This window comes from Leuresthes tenuis, unplaced genomic scaffold (assembly GCF_036924035.1).
Source record: "Leuresthes tenuis unplaced genomic scaffold, fLeuTen1.0.hap1 SCAF_12, whole genome shotgun sequence".
Classification (NCBI taxonomy): Eukaryota; Metazoa; Chordata; class Actinopteri; order Atheriniformes; family Atherinopsidae; genus Leuresthes; species Leuresthes tenuis.
This window is the reverse complement of record NW_027325366.1, coordinates 8134169-8148485: the sequence shown is the minus strand read 5'-3', so window position 1 is coordinate 8148485 and position 14317 is coordinate 8134169. Positions and strand designations below refer to the sequence as shown.

Sequence of the window (14317 nt, the reverse complement as noted above, 5' to 3'; positions counted from 1 at the left end):
TATACAGGTCATCATTAACTTTCCCTGTTCCAACAGGTATCCTTTGAATGGTGTTACGGTGTTTGCTGTCCCCTCATTTCTGTCTTCTCAAATCCCAGCTGGTCGAGGCAGATGGCCACCCTTCCTGAGTCTGGTTCTGCCAGAGGTTTCTTCCTGTTAAAAGGGAGTCGTTCCTCTTTACAGTCGCCTCAGGCATGCTCAGGATGGGAGATTGGACTGAAGAGAAGCTTTGGTGCAATCTGTTGGTTTCCTTAGCGAGGAAATTGTTTTTGAATTGGCTCTGTATGAATGAATTGGACTATTTTGAAATTAATCAATTGGATTTCATGGGATTATGATTACAATGAATTCCAATTGGCTTGAATTGGACTATATTATTTATTTGCCTTGAGATGACATTCTCAATTGAAATTAATAGTAAGTTAATATAAGATAGTTTAACATATGATTCATCCCTTGACATATGTTTTCAACAGTAAAACACTATATGTTTACTAACTTATAAAGTACTCTCATGTGCAAGACATGAAAATCTTAATTTTGCACAAGTCAATGTCTTGCAAATTTTTTGCCTTTGTCCTCATTTTTAGTCAGCACAGTAGGTAACACAAAAATTTGGCAGCATTATCACGGTTGAACTCATGTTTACTTGTCACTATTATTATGGATAGAATTTAGCCAAAACTTTTTGACATTGTGTTTCCTTTCTTTCTATCCGTTATTTCAGGGATGTCTCGCAGGCACAAAGATAAATGAAACCAAAGAAAACAATGTTTTAAAAGTAAAGGTTCTCTGTATTTTTAATGTTCTTATATGCTGATCATTTAGGGAGCGTCATTTCCTGTTTCAGAACAACAATCCCATGCAGAAGTCCTTCTCTGTTTACCATGCACCAATATCAAACAATTCTGAGTAGATGTTCAATGGCAACCTGCAGAACCAATGTAGAAAGCAGCGTGCCTATCTCATAATAATGTGGACATTCAGGGTGGGGAGGCTTTGGTGGTAAATGAATGAGTAAAGCAGCTGACTGTTGTACAATAAGGCATTATTCAGGCCCTATTTATATTTCTATTCTATATAAGCCACACATTTTTCTTTAAATGTAAAGACTCATTCCTTGAGGTTGATTATACCTTACAAGAGCATATCTGATATTCACCATTCACTTTTTACATACTTCACTTGAGGTTTCATTTCTCTATTGTTGAATTTTATGTTCTAAATCTAAATTAATACAAATATAGTGTAATAAATAGAAAAACAGATAATATAAGTTAACTAGGCTGATGTGAATGATCAGTGATTTGTAAAATCCATCTATTTTCTATACCCATTCAATCCATCAGTCGGTTTGTGGGGCGGCTGGAGCCTATCCCAGCAGTCATCGGGCAAGAGGTGGGGTACACCCTGGACAGGTCTTCACAGGGCCACACAACCACACATGCTCAGACTCACTCTTACTCTCCAAACAACTTAACATACATGTTTTTGGACAGTGAGAGGAAGCCGGAGTACCTGGAGAGAACCCACCCATACAAGGGGAGAACATACAAACTCCACACAGGAAGACCCCAGTTGGGAGTGGAACCTGGAACCCTCTCACTGTGAGGCAGCAGTGCTAACCACCACACCATCATGCAACTCTACTACTGTGAAGAGGGTGAGCAGCACCAAGTTCCTGGGTGTGCACATCTCAGAGGACCTCTCCTGGACCACCAACACCTCATCACTGGCCAAGAAGGCTGACGAACGCCTCCACTTCCTCCGCAAACTGAGAAGAGCTGGAGCCCCGTCCCCATCATGTGCATCTTCTACAGGGGGACGATCGAGAGCATCCTATCGAGCAGCATCACAGTGTGGTACTGCACCTGCACCGCCTCCTGCCGCAGGTCCCTTCAGTGCATCGTGTGAGCAGTGGAGAAGATCATAGGCACCCCCTCACACACAACTCTGAGACCGAGAGTCGCGTAATTTCAATTACTCAATCTGTCTGTATATGTATTGCAGAAATTGACAATAAAGCTGACTTTGACTTTGACTTTAATTTGCCAAACAGCCCTTACAGAGCATACAGGTGGAATGGTTAGCGATTGCATGTTGTGGAAACCAAGTCGGTTGAATTTTGGATTGACCTCCAAAAGTTTTCAAGCAACCAGCAATTTCACCTCTGCAATTTTTTTTGTTTGTTTTTTTATTCCTTTTCAATTTTCTTCCCAATGCCATTACATTTTGCACTGCTGCTTTGCTTGAGAAAATTTCAGACAGTCGAATCTTTTGTTGCAGGTTTACCGCCACTCCTTCATGGCTTCCTACAGCCTCTACAATACTCACACACGGTAAGCATTCTGTAGTGGCTGCTTTGAAGCAACCTGTGTGGTAGAAACACCTGTTATCAGCTGTATGGTTTGCAAATTTTTACATCATAATTTAAAGTTAAAACAGAATATTTTAAATATAGCTCATTACTGTCTGTTTGGACGTGACTGATAAAAAAAGGTTGATATTTGTTGGATTGTCTGTATCGTTCCAAATGTTAGCTAACTCAGGAATTTTTTAGAATTACAGAGACTTGGTGGAATTCTGCAAGAATGTATCTTGTTAAAAAAGATTTGTCTACACATCTAGCACTGTGGACAGCACTACCTAAGGACAAAAGAAATTTGATGACACAAATGTTCCCCGCAGCAAGTGTCCACTCAGTACTGGGACTATCCTCCCCTAGAAAACAAACCTATAGATTGTGTAAGTAGCTTACAATGGCAGTTTTACTATACTGCATCAGAAGAGATCTAGACATGGAGAACTGATGTTACATTCTCATTTCAAACTGGTTTCTTTTGAGCATGACTGCTCAGTAATATCAACCACACTTTTGTTGGTGTAACAAACTGATGTATACATCCCCAATTTACAACAAAACTTGATTTGTCAATTACTTATCACAACCAAGAAGTTTCAGTGATTTGTATAGTTCTATATCGGCATCTTAATCCACTGGATTATGGATGTTTCATGAGATGTTTCCTACTTTTTGTTTATGTGTTTTATTTATTTATTTTTCAGTGAGGTTTGGGAGCTTGACCCCCCTGAGGTGGTGAACTCTGTTCTGCAGTATGCTGCCTGGGGAGTGCAAGGCCAACAGCTGGTGAGAACACACCAACAAGAATCTCTTTAGTCCTGCCTCACACAATATGTATTATTTTTAATACGTTTCTGGGTTAGTTCAGATTCTGTAGGTTCAACTGCTGAAGCTAACAGTAATGGAGTTTTATAAAAGAATGTTTCTTTTTTGTCATTTGATGGCAATAAATGATAAAATCATTTTCAACCTTCAGTCTCTGATGATTTTTGAGTCCAGCATTAATCTATTATCTAACCAGCAATAAATTCTGAAAAACACTGGTAAATACCATATTTTGAAAAACTTGTAATTACTGTCCCACAGAATAGGCACTTATTCTTGGCTCCCGCTGCAGACCACGTTAAACTTATGTGTGAAGATACAGAGTCACAATACCTTCCAAACTACTTGAAACAGTCTGTGCTGCCATTACTATTTCAGGATTTCCTACCCAATGCAATATGTGATCTGGTTCACATTTTAAGGGACCCTTATTATATGCAAATTGTCACCTGTACCTGAACCAGTCACTAGATGACAAAGCTTTTTATTGACAGCAACAGCCTTAAAGGGCATAGTAGAGCTGTTTTATCCATGTTTGGAAATTTCAACATGGAATATCTGCATGTATCAAACATATCTCCATTAGGAAGTCATTTATGGGTATATTAGGATGACAGATGGAAACATGAGAAGGTTTTCTACCTCTTATTTTGCATACACAGATCATTAGCTGAAAGTGCATCTTTTAAAACAGCAACATAACTTATGTTGTACTAGACTTGAAGCCTAAAAGGAAGGCATTTCATTTAACTTTTGAAACAATGGGTCATTTCACAACTTGTAAAGTCAGCATAGACCAGAACGTTGTGGACTTAATACCACAATAATTGCCCTTCGGCCACTTTTTTCGTGTTCAGTACGATAAGTAAGTCTCACTTTATGAAAAAACTTAAGTGGTGGATGCTGGTTTGTGACCTACGCTGCTCTTACAGATGTTTCACGCTGACATTGGAATAGACGCTCAATACATAAAGCTCCTAAATAAATGTGTTTGGAAAATATACCATTCCACATAGTTACCACCACTTATTCTAATCTTTAAAGCACTTTTAGTTTCAACGTTTAATGCATCATTCTTTTAAAGTTACCAGGATTTCTTTAGTTAGAGCTATTATTCAAAGTTACATTAACACTAAATGCTGGCTTAGAAGCACCTGAAATCAAAGGATCAAAATATAGCCACAAACAGTAATTTGTAGATTCTATCCCCTTCAGATTTGTTGAATGAACCAGTTCAATTGGCCAAAATAAGAGGAGAGAGCAGTTGTGTGCAACAAACTTGTTTAGATTAAATCCAGTCGTTTTTTCAGTACATGTTTGAGGCGATTCTAATGCCCCCTGTAATCTAAACTAAACATGGTTCGACTGGCTTATTTTCAGGAAGAACCCAAATATATTTACAATATTTGGACAACATTTCAGTTATGACAATTATGAGTCATTTTGCACAAGGCTCTTCCCAATAAAAGGACATTTTGGTTGATGACAGCCATGTTTTTTAACTGATTTGGCTAATTTGTTATTGGGTTATCTGGGTCAGTCCCAAAAGGAGGTTTGCAAAATTTGGCAATTCTAAGGTCAAAATACGAAAACTAGATATAACTTTTTTTTGCATTATGCAAATTGTATAGTGGCTGAGAGAGTTTCATCACTCATCACTATGAAACTTCGGAAAACACACGTAAATTGTTAGGGGTGGCAACACCCATTCCGAAATCCCGCCATTCCGACATCCCGCTATTCCGACATCCCACCATTCCGACATCCCACCATTCCGACATCCCACCATTCCGACATTCAAATGTCCCATCATTCCGACAAGGCTTTCCGTATAAGGAAATGTGCGTTACTCAACAGGTGAGTCCCTTCTTTCTGTTCATGCAATTTATATGTTTAACACATGTTTACAGATAAGCGTTATTAAAAACACAAAGTCTCAGCAACTGGAGGAGGAGATGCAGACCGCGATGGTTTTCAATCACACACTCCAATGCCACTTGTTTCAACTTCCGAAAATTTAATCCAGGAAAAAAAGGCTTACAAATATGGACCAAAACGGCTCCATAACACGCACAAGAATCCAAAAGAAACGAAAGTTAACTAAAAGAAAGCAAATAAACAGCATGAAGTGGTCAAAATTGGTTTTACGCATGCCTATGTGCGTCTGGCACATGCGTCTTCGGGCTCTCCTACATTGGTTTGTGGATGAAAGCTATATGTTCAGCTGTAATGTCATGTAAAAACAATCTCTACATGACATTTACTCCCAGGTGTGACCAGTTAAGTCCTTAAGATATCAACAGGCTGTATAAAGCCTTGCGCAATAAATCACGTAAATAACATGAATAAACGTTTTTACTGCATTTTGTTGTGTTTTATACATTCTATGCTGTCATTTCTCTCCTCTCCTATTGGCAAGGCAAGGCGGAGTGCTCGCAACTGTGTCCTGTGCAGTGGCCGTGATATCTGTAATTGCAATTATTACTTTTGCATATGATGACAGCGTGCAAAAGACGCATGGGCTCTGTGGAGAGCTCCGCTCCAGCTCGCTGCTGTGACAGCTCACTGACACTGTATTTCTGCTTAATCAGTTTCAGTCTCGCCAGAGTTACATTAATATCTGTATTTTTATATTTGAAATTTCAGGGGATTTTGATAATAGATTATTAAAGTTTGTTTGCGAGGCTGTGGCCTCTGCATGTGCAGAGTTTGTGCGCCAAACTTTAGGGCGTATTTGCGCCGGCATATCATTAGTGCAAAATGTTTTGGATAAAAAATAGGCTATTAAAAGGAACTGTCGGAATGGCGGTATGTTAAAAAAACAAAAAACATACCGCCATTCCGACCATAGGAGGAAAAAAGTGTCGGGACGTTTGATAAAAAAATAAGTGTCGCCATTCCGACAATTGGAGGCCAATGTCGGAATGGCGAGATGTCGGAATGGCAGCATGTAACCAATTGTTAGCCTAATAGCATAATGGCCTAAGTCATATTTGAATGTTTTTGGAAAATCTTTGTGTGTAGTGGTAAAAATGCCCAAGTCAAAGAGATAGTGATTTAGGACTCTAAAATGTGTTCTGATAGGCTGAGGACATAGGCAGTTAGGCAGGGTGATGCAGCAGTGGTAGGAGAGTAAAGTTAGGCAGATATCACAATTTGGCCCAAAAATGACTTAGGCAATCATGCTAATGAAATTAAGAAAACATCTGCATCAGTATTACAGTGCATGTCCTGCAAATCATTACAATAAATGCATCAATACAGAAACATGCTACAAAGCACAAACAAAAATGTAAGTGTTTCTGGGGGACAAAGAACAAAAAAGGGACCAGACAGAGATGGGATTGTTTTTCAATACTTTACATACTTCAATAGAATATTTTTTTAGAACAAAAATTAAAGACATTTTTCTGGAAGAGAAATTTAGGTTTGCTAACTTAAACAGATTTATTTACACAAATACAATTTTAACAACATTGAAATCAATGTTATTTGAAATGTTCATTCCAGTGTCACAGTTCAAAATATTTTGGTTCCATGTGTTACACCATAAGAGATTTAAGTTATGACTACATGTGCTTTGTCTCTACAGATCTACATATTTGAAAATAACATCTTCTACCAAACTGATGCCAAGAGCAACTCCCTTAGGCTAACATCCTCAGGGAAGGAGGAAGTTATTTTTAATGGAATTTCTGACTGGCTCTATGAAGGTATTTACTTTTTAACACAATCCCAGACTAAAACCAGTCAAGACTGCAAGTTTGTACCCTTTCCACATGTCTAAATAAATCATTCAGAGAAGCTTGATGACTGATAGAACTTACTATCAGATAATCATTTATTGAGAAACTGCTCCCCACAGGGTTTTAAATATAGTAAAGAACAAATGACAAAATCTACAATAGCTTAATTTTAGCTTAAAGTCCTCATTAAACTAAAAATGCAGCTGTTTAGAATTATTACGGCAAAAATAGGCAGCTATAACATATTTATTTGTTTTGGTGCAGATCTCTACAGTGGCTGTGAAGAGTCAACTTATATGCTTATGCTTAAGTGCAAAAAACATGAACAGCATATACCACTTTTGCCCATCTTTTGGTTGAAATCTAAACCATTGTTATTCTCATATTTTGTTGTCTGTTTCCTCTTAGTGTCAGTTATTTTCTAAGTATCATTACATAGCAATCTAAGATGGCATACCCCAAATCAGAACCTAGTTGAGTCCCTTTTTTGCACTGGAAGCTCTTTTTAAGCTCTACTTAAATGTCTTTTGAGTGTACATTAGGGACTACAGAAGGCTGCATTTTCGACACTGCATATGTTGACTGAATATGACACTGCATACTGAACACTGTATTCTGAATATGTTTAAATCTTTCTCATCACTATTAGAAGATAAATTATATGATGTATGCTTTCGGTTACTGAGACGCTATTATTTTTGTGAGTATATTTATTACCCATTTCTTTTTGTCTTGGTAACATAACTGTTCAATTGCAGCTGGTTCTAAGTTTACTGAATATTGTGCTCAGCTGAGGATAGGTTTGATTTAGAAATGCAAACAATATCAAAATAGACTCATAGTTACTTTTTCATATGCTATGTATTTAGTAAAATTCTTGTTCTTTGATCAGTTAATGTAAAGCTTGACTTAAGGAAGATTTAAGAGCTTAGTTTATCTTCAAACAGAGGAGATCCTGCAGACCCATGTGGCTCACTGGTGGTCTCCTGATGGAGAGAGGTTGGCCTTCCTTGTTCTCAATGACACTCTGGTGCCAAATATGGCTTTACCTCGCTTCACTGGCACGACATACCCGAAAGGAAAACAGTACCCCTACCCCAAGGTAACCTATTGTTTCTTTGTAATATTTTTCGTAACATGTAGGATTTCATAGATATGAGAATTATTGCTGGTTTTAATTTCATTGTACAGAGCTTTACATTTTTTTTTCAGAAATGGGATTGTAGAGTTTAAAAATTTGATTCCGTTTGTGTCTGTCTCTGTGTGTGCATACAATATTTTACAACACTAGTTTTTTAAATGTGCATCTTCTAGCTTCTTAAATTTTGTAATCACTGTTTTTTTTTTTGTCATAGACAGATTTATTACTCTACCAGTGTTCAGTCGTACTGTGAAACAGGCATGGACGTTTACACTGGCAACAAGATTACCTGAAGAGAACATCATGGTTGCAATGGTGTCTCGTGTGTGTGTATATCCACACTCGCTCTTCTGGAGGGATAATCCTCCTTTCACGCTTGGGATCTCTACCAGAGGCCTAGGACCTATAGGGTGTTACGGAGTATCTTAGCTGTTCTTAGAACTGCGCTCTTCTGGACAGAGATCTCTGATGTTGCTCCTGGGATAAGTTCGAGTCACTCTCCCAGCTTTTAAGTCATGGCCCAAAGTGCACCAAATACCCTACTACCATTGCCTTCTCTTTCCACATCATTTCAACTTTCTCCTTTAGCACTTGGTATTTTTTAAGCTTTTCGTATTTCTTCTTCTTGATGTTGCTGTCACTTGGAATTCTTACATCTATCACGACTACCTTCTGTAGTTTGTAGTTTCTTCTTTAGTTTGTCAACCACAGCTATGTCTGGTTGGTTAGGCATCACCTGTTTATCAGTCCGGATCTGGAAGTTCTGCAGGATCTTGGCTGTCATTCTTCACCACCTTTGGAAGTAGGCTGTCTCCCACTGTGAGTTTGGGACTTCTGACCCATACTCAGCAAAGATGATCCTGTACACCATTCCTGCCACTTTGTTATGGTGTTCCGTGTATGCTGTACCTGCCTGCATCTTACACCCTGCTAGTATGTGCTGGACTGTCTTGGAAACCTCTCTGCGCCTATCTGGTGTGGTGGTCTGGTGCTCAGGGCCTGTTCTTGAGCTGCCATGATTTACGCCACTGCACTTTCTATACTAACCTTCTCTAGGCATTCTCTAGGACTTCTTTATTTCAGCCACTTTATCAATCTATTGGTGGTACAAGCCATGCTGAGGCTTATTTTTCCACCCTCTTCCTCCTCCACCCTGGAATTCAGTCTATATTGTCCATATTGTCTATACATATAAATATATGCATATACATATATAAGTATATACATACATGTGTGTGTATACATACATATATATACACATTTTTTATTGTAGATATATTTAATATAAACATGAAATAAAATTACTTCAGTATCACCAGTGTTTAATTTTTTTGATTAACTTTTTTCTTATGCCTGCCCTAAAGTTTATCAGACAGTCTCTGCATAATGACACATTCATAAATACTTGACTGTGCATTCAGAGTGTTTTTAAAGAGTTGCTCCCAATGAATTAGTAATCTGAAATAACTTAATGATGTAGTACCTTTAACAGAAACAGTTTGAAAATTGAAAATGAACATCATGAAAAACACTGCATAAAAGATTTCTGTAGCAATCAGGTGAGGTCTGCATCTTTGTTTCTACATGTAGGCTGGCCAACCCAACCCAGTGGTGAAGCTCTGCGTTGTCAATCTTTACGGGCCGACACACACGCTGGAGCTCATGCCTCCAGAGACACTCAAGCTGCGGTGAGAAGAGCTGCTTGTTTGACACGAACTTCAGCATCAGCTGCTGTCACTTAGTCATACTTTTTAAACTTAAGATGATTCTCACAAATAACTTGGCACCTTTAATTGTAGAATCTTGCTCACAGTGTTTTTCTGTGCCCCTGCATTGCAGTTTCTGGAGCTCTATATGAAACTAAGTGCAAGAAAGATAGCAACCAACTAATTTCATTATGACTGTGGTCAGGGAAAATATTTCTTTGTTGTTATTTGATTACACATTATACATTCATGTTTGAGATCTTGCTACTATAAATCCTAAATTTGATGGCGTTAACTGTAATTAGTAAGCTAAGATATAAGTTTGAAAAGCCTTTCTACTCTGATTTTCACTTTCTGTGGGTATTTCTTCACAAAACATCTGCAAAGCCTAGTTCTGCATTTGCTAACTTTCTCCGTGGCATTATTCCATCTACAATTTGTCATTTTTATTTTGCGCACTATTTTTTGTGGTGAACTTTTTACTTCAATAAATTACTGTCATGGACTATTAATAACCTGACTTTTAAAGTGTATGAAATAATTATAGGACTTGACATGTCAAATGAAATGACAATGTTTTTCATAGTGAGCATTATGTGACCATGGTGAAGTGGATCAGCAAGACCAAGACATCTGTTAGGTGGTTGAACCGGGCCCAGAACATCTCCATCCTGACAGTGTGTGACACCACCACAGGAGCCTGTGTCACGGTTTGTTTGCATGTGTTTGTGTGTGTTTGTTTGTAAAGGATTGAGACAGTAAGAGAGAGATGTGCTTGTCATATACACTCAAATCTCTCCCTTACTGTTTCTGTAAAGCAGAAAAAATGTTGATGGTAACACTGTAGAATTTCATTGGGAAATATAATGATAATAACATAATTTCTTTTGAAACAAACTCCCAGCTCATAGCATAATGTGGAATAGCTTTGTTGGTCGAAGTGCAAAATATTGTAGTTTCAGAATAAAGGGTAAAAATTGTACAACTGTTGTGAAGCTGTCCTCTACACATAAGCAGTTATACACCTTGCTCCCTGAAATTTCATGAAGAAGAAGGGGATGATGGAGGATGTTAATTTGAAAACTGCATTGTGAGAGCTTACTAGTTTTATACTTGTCCTGCAGAACTTTTTCCACAGTCCTTCTACTTTTCTGTTTCCTACTTGTGATTCCTTACACCCATACTGCAATCTAACCACATGAGTCCTTTGGGTAAGGACATTAAACATGGTTAGAGGTTTGAATCTATTTCCATGGCTACTCTGAATCAGTCCAACAAATAGGTCAGTACATGACACTCTGGCATTCAGTACCATGTGTGGAAAGATGGGAATGGATAATGATTTTTGAGCATTAGGGAATTACTATTGTGGAAATCACATCTAGTCTAAGTTTAAGATATTTGTTCCAGGATATTTGTTTAGGATATTTGGTCATTGTGGTTGAACCAGCATAAGTGAGATATTGATTCTTTAGGGTAAAGGAGAGGACTTTTTATGTGAAAACTCTTTCTTGTGAAAACACTCTTCCCCAAGGAACACCGTCTCAACATTATTCAAGTCTTGGGTGTGTTCTATAGGCAATTTGAGTTGGATCTCTGGTAACAACGGTTGAAATTGAGCAATGAAGGTTAAGATCATAATGTTGGTTTATATTAAGGTCAGGGAACGTCTCAGAGTCAGGCTGTAGAGCAGGAATTGAACTTGGTTCCATTTTACATTACAGCTCAGTAATGAAATAGTAATAGTTTAGTAATAGGTTGGTAATAAAGATATAATAAATAGATAATATCGTGAAATTACTAAAGGAGTAACTAGATAATAGCTTGGTAATAACAATGGATACATCATGGTACTAACAGAACAGAATTAAAGTTACAGGGTATTAAGTATGTAAAATGTATGTAAAATGTTAAGGTTAAAAACTTCAACCTATATGTGAGTGGTAGTTTTCGATTCTGATGCAAATGTTATTTTTCTGCTGTTTTCTCTCTTTAAAATGTGAAGAATTTTTCATTTAACATCGCTTCAATTACAGCAACAGCTTATTTCATTATCTTGAGTGGAGTTTTACTTGGTGTCTCGTTTGTGGTTCTTACACCCACATGGGAAAACTACAAATACATTGTATTACAAAAATTGTAAGTATTATGTATAGCTTCTAGGGTTTATGAACACTTGCCAATGATGTTTTTGTTCTTATTTATTCACCCTGCCAGGCTGTGGTATGTTACGTTCAATTAATACACTTCACTTCATTACTTCATAGCTTTATTATCAATTCATTTGGTGTCATTTTTAGTTAAATTAATTTTTAAGATTAAGGAAATCTACTTGGAAAGGATAGAAATGCATTATGTTTTCAAGTTAATTATTATGCCACAATGCCTGGTTCAAACAGAAAAACATACTTCATAGCTTTCTGATTCATGCTCATTGCATGAACTACTACTACTACCGCTAAGTGTTTCCAGGTAATCTTTATGTTTGGCTTAATCTAATAATATCCTGAAAAGAAGACAGAGGCAGCTTGAAGCCCTAATTCAGAGTTATTACATAGCAACTACCACACATATTTCCAGGGTAATCCAGTCGCCTCTAGATGTTTGCTGTATTGTTACATTTCCAGGTAATCATTATAACACATTCTTTGATTTAATGAAATTTTAACTACTGAAAGGGTTTTCAGGTAGCTGACTGCAGCAATAAACATTCAGTGTCTTTAGTTGCCTGAAAACAAAAAAATTATTATTATCATTCACAGATTGTTATTCCTCTCATGCCCCATTAACTCTGCCTTAACAAAACAACGGCCTAGAAAATATTTCTAAAAGTCTTCCAATTTTCAATCATGGACTGTAACACTATTTTCCACATATGGACAATTGTAATTATTACCTGTTTTCTGGTGAGACTGGGCTCTACTAAATACATAAAAAAGAGAAATTCTACTGATTACTGAGCATGAACTGGAGTGGAATGAATCCATTCCACTGGTTAGCTTTTTTCCTCCTTGCTGCTTATGTCTCAAACTGGTTTATTATGAAACAAGCCATTTCTTAATGGTCTTAAATCTACTCCTCTAAAAGGAAATTAGTTACCTTGCCTGGCCCTGGAGTCAGACCTGAGAGGTAGCTCACCAGCGAGTGCCTGGTGGCTCCCTCCTGGGACTAAGGTAGCTTGAGCCTGAAGAAGAATTAGGAAGCCAGCTCCACATGTGCCCACCACTCACGGGGAGGAAAATTGAGGTCAGGTGCAATTTGAGCTGGGTGTCATGCGAATCCTCAGCGTTGCAAACTGGATCTAGGTGACATAGAAGGTCACCTCACTGGTGGGGAAAGAGTCTGAGCTGGTGTGTGAGGTGAAGCGGTACCAATTAGATTCCCACTTCCACACACAACGTTGGAAGCGTGAGTGGAGTCTTGTTTTTGGACTTCAGGATAGTCCATCACTGCCAGACTGCCAGATAGACCTGGTAAGCCCAAACGAGTAGGGAGGGTGAATTGGGAACATCTGGCGGAGGCTCCTGTCCACGAGGTCCTTAGCCACGCACCTTCGGGAGAATTTCTATCAAATACCATGCAAGGTTGGAGACATGAAATCCGAATGGACCATATTCAGGACCTCCATTGTGGATGGTGCCTCCAAGAGTTGTAGCCTGAAGGTTGTTGGTGCCTGTCGTGGCGGTAACTATAGGAGGCTATGGACATGGTGGGGCTGTCTTGGCTGACATGCCTCTTCAATGAGGCATGGAGGTCTGGGTCAACGCCTAGGGAGTGTCAGACTGGGGTTATAGTTCCCATTTTTAAGATAAGGAACCAGAGAATGTGTGCCAATTACAGGGGGATCACACGACTCAGCCTCCCGAGGAAAGTTTACTTAGGGGTGTTGGAGAGGAAGTTCCGACCGATTGTCAAACCTTGGGTTCAGGAGGTGCAGTGGGGCTTTCGTCCAGGTCGTGGAACAGTGGACCAGATCTTTACCCTTGCAGAGATACAGAGGGGATCATGGGAGTTTGACCAATCAGTGTATGTGTTTTGTAGACTTGGAAAAGTCTTATGACTATGTTCCTTGAGAGATTCTATGGGGGTTGCTGGGGGACTGAGCACCGAGTCTAACTTGTTTACAGCGGTTGTTGGACTCCACTAGGGCTGCCCCTTATCACAGATCCTGTTTGTAATGGACAGGATCTTAAAGCGTATTCGTGAAGAGGAGCCTCAGGCTCATATCTCTGCTTTTTGCGGATGATGTGGTTATGTTGGCTTCTTCAAGTATCTAGGTATCTTGTTCAAGAGTGATAGCAGATTGGAGCGAGATATGGACAGACAGATCGGGGCTTCCTCAGCGGTAATGAGGGCCATTACCACTGAGTCTGTCTGTCAGCGCCCTGCTGCTCCGATCTGCGGTCGTGAAGAGGGTGCTGAGTTGGAAAGCAAAGCTTTTGATTTACTGGTCTATCTTTTTTCCAACCCTCACCTATAGTCATGAGATCTGGATAAGAACGAAATCACGGATATAAGCAGCTGAAATGGGTTTCCC

The 14317-nt window shown here is 38.7% G+C and overlaps 1 protein-coding gene across 1 annotated transcript in view; it reads left to right on the top strand.

The window, feature by feature from the left end:
* The window catches only part of LOC140319006 (inactive dipeptidyl peptidase 10-like), a 189896-nt gene that overhangs the window by 91235 nt on the left and 84344 nt on the right, over positions 1–14317 (top strand). Inside the window, exons 6-11 of the mRNA XM_072396517.1 lie at positions 2287–2339; positions 3067–3148; positions 6780–6900; positions 7881–8035; positions 9665–9762; positions 10367–10490. Coding sequence (XP_072252618.1) covers positions 2287–2339; positions 3067–3148; positions 6780–6900; positions 7881–8035; positions 9665–9762; positions 10367–10490 — 633 coding nt within the window. The remainder of the gene's footprint in view (positions 1–2286; positions 2340–3066; positions 3149–6779; positions 6901–7880; positions 8036–9664; positions 9763–10366; positions 10491–14317) is intronic.